Source organism: Melitaea cinxia, chromosome 23 (genome assembly GCF_905220565.1).
Source record: "Melitaea cinxia chromosome 23, ilMelCinx1.1, whole genome shotgun sequence".
Classification (NCBI taxonomy): domain Eukaryota; kingdom Metazoa; phylum Arthropoda; class Insecta; order Lepidoptera; family Nymphalidae; genus Melitaea; species Melitaea cinxia.
The window spans coordinates 3084588-3096813 of NC_059416.1; the positions used below are offsets into that span (position 1 = coordinate 3084588).

Genomic DNA, 12226 nt, shown 5'->3' on the forward strand with positions numbered 1-12226 from the left:
CGTTAACGAACTTTCTTAAACTTGTTTAACTTTTTCACAATTTTTAATAATTGTGAAGAATTTGAGCGACATCTAGTGTGTGATAGTTTGAACGATCATAATTTTTTGACTAGTGACATCTATCTTTGAGTAGGGAACTACGTGCTACAGAGCAAAATTATTGCTTACTACCAGGTTTTTAAAAAATTCGCTAGATGTCACTACATCTAAATTTTTGTTTTTTGTAATTTAAAATTTAATTATGTATGAAATTATTAGATTACAATAAATTCTATTTTTAAATTTATTTGTTACTAGAATAAAATAAAAGTAGGTAGCAGCTAGGGGATACTATACTCTCTAGCCCTAGGGGATCTACTCTGGCTTTATAATGTGGTTGCTTAAGGTTTTTTTTTTTATTTATATTATATTACAATAAAATATATAGGTAATATTATTAACGAAAAACCTATCATAAAACTACGCTTACATTCCTCTTTTTCCTAGTTATGGAAATATTATAATTTGTTGGTTTCCAATCGTGCTCCACTATTCTCTGCTCTATTATTCTCTTGTAGACCAGCGCTGACAGTCTCGCTGTTCTTGTCTTTTCTTGCGAGTCGAAATCCACTTGGTACAGGCCGAAACGTTCACTAAGGTCATTAAAATATATGTTTATTTCAATATATTCTAAATTTAGTTATGTTTAATTACAGTAGCACGACCGCTATGGTGTGACGACAGTTCTGGTTTAATGGTGCGTATGTCATGTCGGCAGTGCCTAAACACCGACGGTCGCGGATTCGATTCCCGCTCGGTGTGGATATTTGTGTTTATACAAATATTTATTTCCGGTTTGGTCGTTAGTCATTGTGGGTCTTCCCACCATGCCTCAAAGCACTTTAAGCTGTCGGTCCTGGTTGTTATCATGTACACATAATAGTGATGATTACTCATAGTAGGTATATCCACCAACTCGCATTGGAGCAGCGTGGTGAAACCCTGCTTCTCCGTAATGGGGAAAGAGGACTATGTCCAGCAGTGGTATGTTACTGAAGCGAATTGCAGTAATAAAAATAGCGAATTACAATTTGTGCAAAAAAGAGATTAAAAATGTTTTTTTTTAATTTTCAAGCACAGAATTATTTTTAAGCATGTCTAGAAAATGTAAAGTTAATTTTGAGGGTTATGGGTTTCATTTTGACCTAAAACTAATCAAGTACCTAAGAGATATAAGCACACATAAAACTTTTCGCTACAAAACACCGAAATAGAATGTTTCTTGTATACAAAGCGTTGTTTTACTTTACTTATAATCGCCTTTTCTCCTCTTAATACTGTAGAGATCTGACAGCAGAAAGTCATCGTAGTAAAAGAATAGGTACCATTGGCACTCCTTGGGTACAAAAATAAAATCACCTGGTACCAGCAGTCCACTCAATATTATCCATCAAGCTCCAAGCCGTGTAGCCCTTCACATCAGTCCCATCTTCGATAGCCAACAGCAGGGCATGAAAATATTCCCTCATGTTCTTAACACGAGACGAATCCTTGAGTACCTTCTTCGTAGACCAGCCATGTTCTGTGATGAAGACCGGGGGGTAGTCGTACATTTTGTTGATATGAAGACTCATTTTGTAGATGCCGTAGGGTACGCTCTGATGAAGAATATTATTTTTAACCGACTTCAAAAAAAGGACGAGATTCTCAATTCAATATTTTTTAAATGTCTCATTCACGAATTTTTACTGGGTTTACCGATTTTAATGATTCTTTTTGTATTCTTAAGTTAGTGATTGTCGTGTCGTCATTAACATTGAAACCTGTCACGTAGATTATGAGGTATCCTTAATAATATGTATTGTATTATACTTGTCGATATGTATTGAACTTTGAAGTCGGTTTTTTTTTTATTTCAAAACAAACACAATTGTGTAAGTATGCTACTTGTATACGAGGCTGAATACAGAGCTGTAGATGACAGATTCGACTTCTGTGTATGTTTGCCAATACATAAAACACGATTTACATCTTTTCGGAATCTTTATCTGTTTGTGTACTGAATAGCTTGTATTCATTATATTATTAGGTACCTATACGAATTCGTTAGTACATACATATTGATTATGGCAGTGGTCATCATTCACTGCTCTACTGATATTAGGTACTGTACTCTGCAACTGTCTAAACTTAAATATAATTTCATGATATGAACTAAAGAGCATTAATTCATAATACTTAATAAAGTGTTTGTCATCTGCCCCGATAGTCTAAAATGTAAATTTAGTGTATGATCACTCTCTCTGCATTCGTCCATATAAACAACAATTTTATCAACGTCTCCATCAAATATTTGTTGTTTATCAAACAATGCACTTTCTTCAATTACTATTATTCTTTAATTACTGCCTACATTTAGATTACTAACTTCCCAAAAAAAAAAACTAAAAAAAGCCATCTTCTTGGCCTGTAGACAAACAAATGCACGCCGTTCTTTTTAATGTTTTCGTCTTTACTACCAAGACACAAGATGTATTTTAACTTCAAAGAAATATATTCAAAATAACCGACATCACATTATTGGCATGTTTTGGCCCTACTTCCTCAATCTCTCGAAAACTTAATTCCTTATATATTACCCTTAGCCAAGACGACTGAGACGTCTTCCACTCCATCCTGTGGCTGATCTCAACCCCCATGTCATCCTCGATGGATGAACTAGGATGCTGCTTCTCAGATTTACTTATCAAAACTGTTGTGTAATGATTTACTCCCACGAAATCTGCTGAACCTGCAAACATTAAGTCATTTTAATAAAAAATGTATATTTCTCATTACATTTTGGTACATAACATTTCTTTACTTTCATTGATAATTAGCTGATTAAACGTTGTCCTGTCTTGCGATCTTTCCAACCCATATATTTGAAACAGATGAAATAACCTTAACCATTTCTGAAAATTTCCACCTTTCTGACAATTTTCTTAAATTTTCATTGCACGAAAACTTTCTTAAAAATTCGGTTAAAATTAATCCTCCTTGAATTTCGTTCACCAACCCGCCTGCCCAGCGTGGTGACTATGGGTAAAAAACATGAGTTCACGCCATTTTTGGCACGAACTTTTGGAGGCCTATGTCCAGCAGTGGACTGTATTAGGCTGAAGTGATGATGATGATGATGAGTTTCGTGCTTAGGAAACACACTTAGGGATTTTTTCAAATATAGATCGTAACCTTTTAAAAGTGTTATCTCCTCAGGACTAAGTGCAGGCAGCCTAGACGTGGTGAAACCTTGTTCTAAGCTTCTTTCTGAAATTCGCTTTCTAACACTGGGAGGGAAATCGCCTTCTTTAGACCATATCGGATTCATGTACATGCCAATCTGGAATTTATTGATTTTTAGATCAGCTAATAATTATAGTAAAATATTACTTATAAAAATTATAAACTTAAATATGTAATAATGAACATAATTAGAACTTTGCAATTAATCTTTGTTGACTAATAAATATATATTATTTTGCATGGTGAATCTCTGATATTAAAATATATTCACTGTTATTCCAATATTAATCTTTTCTTCACAAGTTGCGGTAATATTAGAATAAGAATTATGTACATATCTGGTATCTGGAGCACTCGTAACACAAACACAAACTCCCAGACCACTAGAAATAATTCTATGGTATAAATACAAAATGTTGAAAAATGTACGGAGATGGGACTCTCGATTGCCAATACATCGTTAAATATCGTTTATTTAAGCCTTATTACTGGGTGAAATATTTCATACCGTAAACTCTCTGTATAAATCAGTAGCCTCAACATTTTCAGTATTATTATTCACGTGATCAGCCCAGTTTAGTGCCAACGAAATTCCGACGGAACCTTAAAACAAATCATCAAGAAAATTATTCCTTAAACTAAATATAATCTTGGTTAAGCTCTTGTCCATTTTTACGACAGAAACGAGAAGGAATGTACACTATCCTTATTTTTATCCCGATATGACACGTTGATAATGGTATTGATATTACACACCAATCTCGATTGCCTGAACATTTTTTGTCTATATGACCGGTATTTTGATGTCAAAACAATACTAATAAGTAGATATTAATTATGAGAACTGCGAAAAAGCGAATAAGTCTTTATAATTAATTGATCTGAGTTTGGTATATATGTTCTTTATTATTAACTGACGTAGGGTACAGCAGGAAATGTCCTTCTAAAAATCTGGAGCAGACCGACTGGGGTAGTACCTCGAGCTTACAGAAGATCACAGCTAAATAAAACTGCTTTCGAGCAGTGTTGTGCTCCTGAACGTCTGAAACGTGCTTACGATGCTCCTGGTACTGCAAGCGTCTATACTAGATAGCAATGTTATTTAGCTGCGGACTTCTGAAAGAATGCGGTTCTCCCTAGTTGGGCTATTTCAGACATCGATAAATTAAATAAAAATAGTATTTAAAAGTATTTTATTTTATAGGAAATAAGTCCTAAATTTTTTCTTTCTTGTGTAGTTTATACAAGCTTGCGACGCTTCCGGTATTGCAGGCGTCTATAAGCTACGGTAATTGCTTTTTATCAGGTGAGCCGTACCTTTATTTGTCGACCTAGTTATTTTATATAAATATGAAAATAATGCCTATGAATATAAAAATATAAAATGATTAGAAACGTAGTCCATAGGTTCTTAGGCTAAATTACATTCTAAAATACCTAATATTGACGTCTGTATTTTACATATTTTCTACCTTTATATTTTTGCTTGTAATCCGCTTCATATAAACGATATGCTTTCGCATGAGCCAACATGACATTTTTAATGCACAAATAATCGCCAATACCGCTAGAACCAACGCCTGGAGCAAATTCCTTACCACCATACCCGTCAAAACATATGGAATTGGGCTGGTTGATCGTTATCCAATATTTGACTTTGGAGCCAAATCTTTCAAACACGACCTTGGCGTATTCTTCGAAATATTGAATAGTTAGTGGGTTGGCCCAACCTCCGAAGTCTTGGAGTGATTGCGGCAAATCAAAATGGTACAAAGTTACCATTGGCTGTATGTCGTATTTTAAAAGTTCGTCGATTAAATTGTCATAATATTCTAAGCCTTTTTCGTTAATTTGGTTTGTAAATCCTGTAATAAAAAAATTACATGTCATGAAGTTACATTAAAAAAAAACATAAATGAAAAATAGCATAGAATTTTTGCGCCTCGCGTAAGCTCAGAAATATTTATTTAGTGCCTAATTTTATAACCTAAATTATTGTTTTAGCTAAACCTATACTAATATTATAAAGCTGAAGAGATTATTTGAAAGTGAAATAATCTCAGGAATTACTGGGTAAAACTGAAAACTTATTTTTGTATTGGATAGTCCATTTACCGAGGAAGGCTTACAGGCTACAATATTTTGGTATTTTTTTTTGTTAAATTAACGCGGGTAAAACCGCTGAGCACAGCTAGTCAAACATATTCCAGAAATATATTAACTTGATTTGACAACTCATTCTACACACGTTAGTTTTATTGACAGCAGAACAATTGCAGCCAACAATTTAAAAAAAAACACTAAAATTTCTATTATTTCTTAGAACAATACAAATTCACACGATTATTACACAGCTTTCAATATCCATTGCTCGTTACCTGTAGGCAGTATCCTGTTCCATGATATAGAGAACCTGTAATGATCAACGCCGAGTTCCCTGAGCATCTCCACGTCACGACGGTAGTTGTGGTAGGAGTCAGCGGCGACGTCACCATTCCTACCATCTGGGATTATCTCTGGGTGGTTGTGTAGAAATCTGTCCCATATGCTCTCGGTTTTCCCTGTTTAGAATATAATTCGTTTAAAAATGCTATTATTTTTATTTTTCTATTCCTTCTGATAAAGTTTAAGGCGACTAATAAACTACAGCTTTGATTGATGACGAAACGGAAAAATATATAAAAAATCTCCATCTGTCAAACCTTTATCTATCAGATATCTTTATCAGTAGAAACAAAAAGTATTGAGACTGTCAATTTTGTATTTTATAATACCTACTTAGTACTTATTATTGACATTTTTTAAAATTCTGTAAAGTAATATAATAATATAATTAATAATAAAAATAATATAAAATAATTATAGCTTTGTATTTTCGATAAAATTGTATTTTATATTATTACATTCACTAATACCATAATGGGGATTGTCCTTGATAGACATTTACGTTATTATAGATCTTATCTCACCATCAGCATCCCAGGCGCCCTCCACCTGATACGCGGCGGTCGCTGCCCCGAATAGAAAATCATCTTTAAACCTTCGTATTTTCGTGTCTGAATACCCATGTATACATGAAATACTGTCGTCATACAAAAATAATGTAAATAAACAGAGCTTTGCTAAGTAATGATTAATTATTTAAAAAAAAAAAAACGAACGTCTTTAACAAAATACGAGTTTTGGTAGTTGGTACAATTTACGATTTTATTAAACAAAATTAATAAAAAAAAATAAAATAAAAAAAAAAAATAAAAAAAAAAAAAATTAAAAAACAAAATTAATTATTAATATTTTATACTAATAACTGTAAACGCGATTTCGTTTGCATTTGCACGTTCTGAGTTTTATTCCTTGTTTCGAAGGGACGTTAGGTTCAGTACCTAGTAATAAATTTCCGAATTTAGTATCCTGGCTACTGCGAGCTTATATCATGCCAAGTTTTATTCAAATCTATTCAGTAGCTAAACGAAAACAAAAAGAAACATAAAAAATGAAAAAAAAATGCGGTTTGGCATCAAATCTCTCCAAAAAATAATCAAAATCACATCGATCTGCAGAATTAAATCTACTGCACAATTCTTATAATTTTACGTTTTTTCTGTAACAAAATTGGATTAAAATGTTAATAATAATATAGAATATGTTGTTAATAATCAACAAAGATGTGTTATAATTGTTGTACTACTAGATGACCCGGTGAACTTCGCATCACCTACATTTATTTGTGAAAAATATGGACAAAAGACTTTCTGAACGCATCTATAAATATTTGACAACCAAGTGACAATTTCTTTGACAAAAGACATCAAATGTTTTACAGCATCACATTTTGTATAGGAAAATTTACGGGTTTAGTATTTTTCGCTACTTATTATTTATATTTCTCATCTTTTGAAACTTACTTGGACTTCCAAAAATATTTCAAAATCAAAATCAACTAAATCGGCCCAGCCGTTCCTGAGTTTTAGCGAAACTAACGAACACCAATTTATATATAGATTATAATGAACATATTATACTCGAACGGATATATAAAACGAAAATATTTTTATATATAATTAATTACTTATTATATTTTAGGTTATATGTAGTTACTATTTTTATTTACAGCATTAATGGTATTATTTTTTATTATACATTGAGTGAAGTACATAAAAAAATATATTATATCTATAATATATGTAATAAATGTATTAAAACTTACCTAAAGACAATTAAAATCACATATAACATTACACCGTCTTCCTAATGCCGCTGTAAAATAATGACTACTTCGTTAAGATAAGGAGATAATTAACAGATAAACTAAATGATAGTCACTTATCATTCAACTAAACGTACACACGTGTTTGAAGCAGGTTAGACGGCTGAGTTTCTCAATTAGCACTGGTACTATATTACCCGTAATTTCAATTGTGCATTGCTGTACTCGCCGGTTTCACTCGCGTTAATTTGAGGTAAAACGTGGACTATGCTGTACAAAAGGAATTTTTCAATTCGATCCAGTAGTTCCTGAGATTAGCGTGTTTAAATCAACAAACAAACTTTTCAGATTTATAATTTTAGTATAGATAATGTGTCGTATACCCGTTTACTATATACTCGTATACCTGTTTGTCAATGTAATTTGAACACTTTTTTTTTTGTTCGAAATCACGCACAATTGTTGATAATCTTATATATAAAATTCTCGTGTCACAATGTTAGTTACCATAAACCTCCAAAACGGCTCGACCGATTTTTATGAAATTTTGTGTGCATATCGGGTAGGTTTGAGAGTCGGCCAACATCTATTTTTCATACCCCTAAGATATAATGAATTTGACAACGCGGTGGCGCAACGGCCACAGGACTGGTTTATCACTGTTGCGCTGGCGGTTGCGGGTTCGATCCCCGGACGTGGTAAACATTTGTATTGGCTATACAGATTTTTCCCGTGGCTTCCGGATCCCCGACATAGCAGACAATCGAGGGGATTAAGGGAAAGTGTAGAGATAGAGAGATAGATAAAATTCTATTAAGATTGTGAACATTTTTTAAACTAATCAGTACGTCTGAGGATTGTACAAAAAATAACACAAACTAAAATATTTATAGAAATTTATTTACATAGTGATTAAAACAGTATCTCAAATATTTAATCTAACGATGGTCATGGTCTCAGGTCCATACTCCGGGTCGATCTCGTGTGTCTTCACGATCTGTTTGTAAATAAACGCTGACTTTCTCGGCATGCGTGTTCGTTGCTCACTCTCGAAGTATACTCGGTACAAACCAAAACGACCTCTGAAATTGATTACGAAAATATTAAAAAATACAGCATCTATACAAATAATTGTGTTTGCAGGCAAACGAAGAAAAACTGACTTCAATTATATCGACAAATAATACAATGTAGGTAGACGAAAAAATAGTCAAGTAACTACGCATTATCAAAGATTACTCCAAAAGTTGTAATCAAATCTCGATGTTTAAATGTGACCACATGATTAACATCGGCTTTCGATTAAATTAAAAATCATTAAAATCGGTAAACCCAGTAAAAATTTATGCAGATTTTCGAGAGTTTCCCTCGATTTCTCTGGGACCCCATCATCAGATCCTGGTTTCCTTATCATGGTACCAAACTAGGGATATTTTGTTCAATTCCACGCGGACGAAGGCGCGGGCACAGCTTAGTTAAATAGATATTTATTTGAATTATTTTTATTTTTGTTTAAGGAATTTACTCCTTACGAAACGATTTATTTCCCGCTGTATGAAAAAATGTGGACTCAAATCGTGTTTGGCTAATCTTCAGAAATCTATAAGCTACGGTATACGTTTACCATTAAGTGGGCCGTACGCTTGTTTGCCGACCCGGTCGTATCCATTACATAGTATAAAACGAAGTCGCTTAGACAGCTATGCTCTATCTATCTATATCTTTAAAACTACGCAACGGATTTTAATGCGGTTTTCTTAAGTAGAGTGATTCCAGAGGAAGGTTTGTATGTATTATAAACGTATAATATATGTATAATATATAATATAGTAGGGGAACACTGATAGATTTTGCAACCGTGCAAAACCGGGGCGGTTCGCTAGTAACAAATAAATAATACTCACGTATATCCTTCCGTCCATTCGTAATTATCTACCAAGCTCCAGGCCATGTGGCCCTAAAGGTTAACACCAGCTTCGATTGCATCTAGGACACTGTTCAATGCTGCCCTATAATATGAGATCCTAACATCATTTATCAAGGGAGTTTCCGGATTTTGAGACCAACCGTTCCTCAGTATTTAGAATGGGGGATTGTTATACATCTTCATAAGATGAGTGAAGGCGTTGTACACGCTGTTTGGTGCCAACTGCAAATTGTTTTAGAAAATGTAATTGTTATAATTCGATTATCGTTTTTTACGTACAATGGCCAAAAATTGTGAATTTCTCATCGTGACTTTCTTTTGTTAAACTACAGAAGCCTGAAGCAAAGTTCTCTTCATCATTTCTCAATTTTAAGCTCCATTCTCCTTTCTTTCTTTGATATAATTAATCACACGTTTATTCGGGTAACCAGCCAGGCCGTCATACTTGATGTTTGCATTATAAAAATAATAAATATGTTTTAGAATTTGATTAATCTAAGCATGTCCTAGTAGGAAATTAAGTACAACTCTTTTTCAGATAGTTCAAGGGTCAGTAGCTGCTGAAAGTAAGAAACTACCGGCCGTAACGACCGTAACCTTCGTAGCAAATCTCTCTGGTTTTATTAAAAGTAATCCATAGTTTAACTCTGTCACCGAAGCTCTCGAAGGCAAAACGAGCGTAGTCTTTGATCTTGCAGCTTCTGTGGTAAATTCCAATAGTACAATACAATACAAAATACAATACAAATATACTTTATTGTACAACCAAAAACAATACAAATAACATAAAAGAAAAAGAAACAAGCGAGAAATAATAATAATAACAAAAAAGGATTGTACAAAAGGCGGTCTTATCGCTAAAGAGCGATCTCTTCCAGACAACCTTTAGAAAAAGGACATGAATAAGAATAAAGCGGCATAGAGGTGTACTTCAAAATAATATTTGTAAACACATATAATTATATAACTATACATACACTTGAATAGATATAATTACAGGCATAAAACTACATATAAGAGTACATACATTGTATACATACATAATTACATACACACATACACACATACACACATACATACATACATACATACATACATACATACATACATAGATTCATACATACATACATACATACATACATACATACATACAATATAAACAACTAATAGATATTATAAATATAAACGACAGAGTACAAGAGAAATATAGCACTAAATCAGTAACGATATCATAGCAACTTTAAGTAATTGTCTTTCAAATGGCTCTTAAATGACTCTAATGATTGTGCACGCCGTATACTTACGGGTAAAGAATTCCATAGTCGGGCCGCTTGGACAGAGAATGAGTTAGAGTAAAAAAAAGAAGAATGAGATGGAATTTTAAGAAGGAGGTTACTATCAGAGCGGAGAGACCGAGTAGTAGAGTGTTACCATTCGCTTAATGTTGTATAAATTTCATCGATTAAACATTTAATCGATTAAATTATTGTAAAAAGAGACGCCAGCTTCGTTGACACTGCTCATGGTACCATCAGGTAGAACTCTTGACCAAGCTATAGAGAATGGGTACGCATCCAGGCCAAGTTCTCTCATCATCTCAACATCACGTTTCTAGTTATTGTATGTGTCGGCAGCAACATCTCCGGTAGACTGATCAAAGACCTCGTGAATTTTAGTTTGGGTCAAACGATCTCATATACTTTCCCTTTGCCTAAAGCATACATTTTTGTAAATATTTACATCTATTAAGTTACGGCTTCAATTAAGAAATATTTAATAATGATTTATGTTTTCTTAATCTTCTACTAAACTTTACTGCATACTTTATATATTATTGTACAACTTTGTCTCGATTTGCATTATTTTTTTTTTTCATTCAAAAACAATATTAAAATTCCTTTAGAGTCTTTACCATCTGCGTTCCATCCTCTTTCAACTTGATACGCTGACGTCACTGCTCCGAAAATGAAGTCATCTTGGAAACCCATTTCGTGCTTCTGCTGAGCTTCTGCTGAAAATAAAAAAGAAATATCTCTTAGCTCCGACACGCAACAAAAGTTTACTCCTAAAAACGAGCGATATTTAAAATATTCTTTCTCACAAGAAATATTGCGTGGTAAAAAGTCACTCTCATGTCAAGTCTCGTTATTGCTTACACGATTTAACTCTCCATTCTTTTTGTACCACATTCCTTATCGCTTCTTAAGAAGAAAACTCCAGCAAAGAAGCGTATCTATAGATACAGGACGAAAAAAAGAAAATAGTTACAGTTATCAGTAGAACTAAAATTTAGGCGTGTTGCGAAATACTGATAAACGTCGTCACATTTTGCCACAAGTAATCAATTTCGTCATTGTTATTTTGAAGTTACAATGTCAATAACTTGATTGGCGATGTCAAACTATACCTAAAAATATTTGCTTAACCCCTGCAGATTATATTATCTTGATAAAGCTTAGAGATTGCACATGCTATTTTTGTTTACAACGAGATCGAAAAAGTATTTTTTTTTTAAATACTAGCAATCCGCCCCGTTTGCAATGGTAGTTTAATGTACAATGTCTTTGCGAAAGCGATGGGTATAGTAATGATCACAAGTTCGACTCGTTGAGACACGTGCTTGATTACTTTTACGCATTTTTTATTTGGTGGAAATTCATTTAAAATATTACAGGATTATAATGTACTGCCTAAAATTTCTGATCTGTATACCAACTATATTTAAGTTTAAAAGGAGTAAAGAAGTCTCAATAGTTTTCGAAATACTGCTTATGTGTAACCATGTTTTTTTGAATTTTGACTGGATAGAAATATATTTTTACTGAATA

At 33.2% G+C, this 12226-nt stretch overlaps 1 protein-coding gene and 1 pseudogene across 1 annotated transcript; both read right to left on the reverse strand.

The window, feature by feature from the left end:
• Positions 1-376: 376 nt before the first annotated feature.
• On the reverse strand, positions 377-9422 carry LOC123664937 (myrosinase 1-like). The gene is made up of 10 exons (XM_045599304.1): positions 9376-9422; positions 8440-8553; positions 6234-6346; positions 5643-5825; positions 4737-5129; positions 3773-3867; positions 3214-3361; positions 2619-2770; positions 1399-1637; positions 377-632 (listed from the first exon to the last, which is right to left on the reverse strand). The coding sequence occupies exons 1-10, from the start codon at positions 9420-9422 to the stop codon at positions 452-454; spliced, it is 1665 nt and encodes a 554-aa protein (XP_045455260.1). The 3' UTR covers positions 377-451.
• A 550-nt stretch (positions 9423-9972) lies between these two features.
• LOC123664939 lies at positions 9973-11386 on the reverse strand (annotated as a pseudogene).
• Between the last annotated feature and the right edge of the window lie 840 nt (positions 11387-12226).

What these genes read in the sequence shown, in the direction of transcription:
- LOC123664937 (XM_045599304.1), bottom strand. Translation starts at nt 9,422, where the DNA reads ATGGCCTGGAGCTTGGTAGATAATTACGAATGGACGGAAGGATATAC. An exon ending in ATTTATACAGAGAGTTTACG is followed by an intron (nt 3,362 to 3,772) that starts GTATGAAATATT and finishes AATAAATTCCAG; the next exon opens with ATTGGCATGTACATGAATCC. An exon ending in CTCAGTCGTCTTGGCTAAGG is followed by an intron (nt 1,638 to 2,618) that starts GTAATATATAAG and finishes ATTCTTCATCAG; the next exon opens with AGCGTACCCTACGGCATCTA.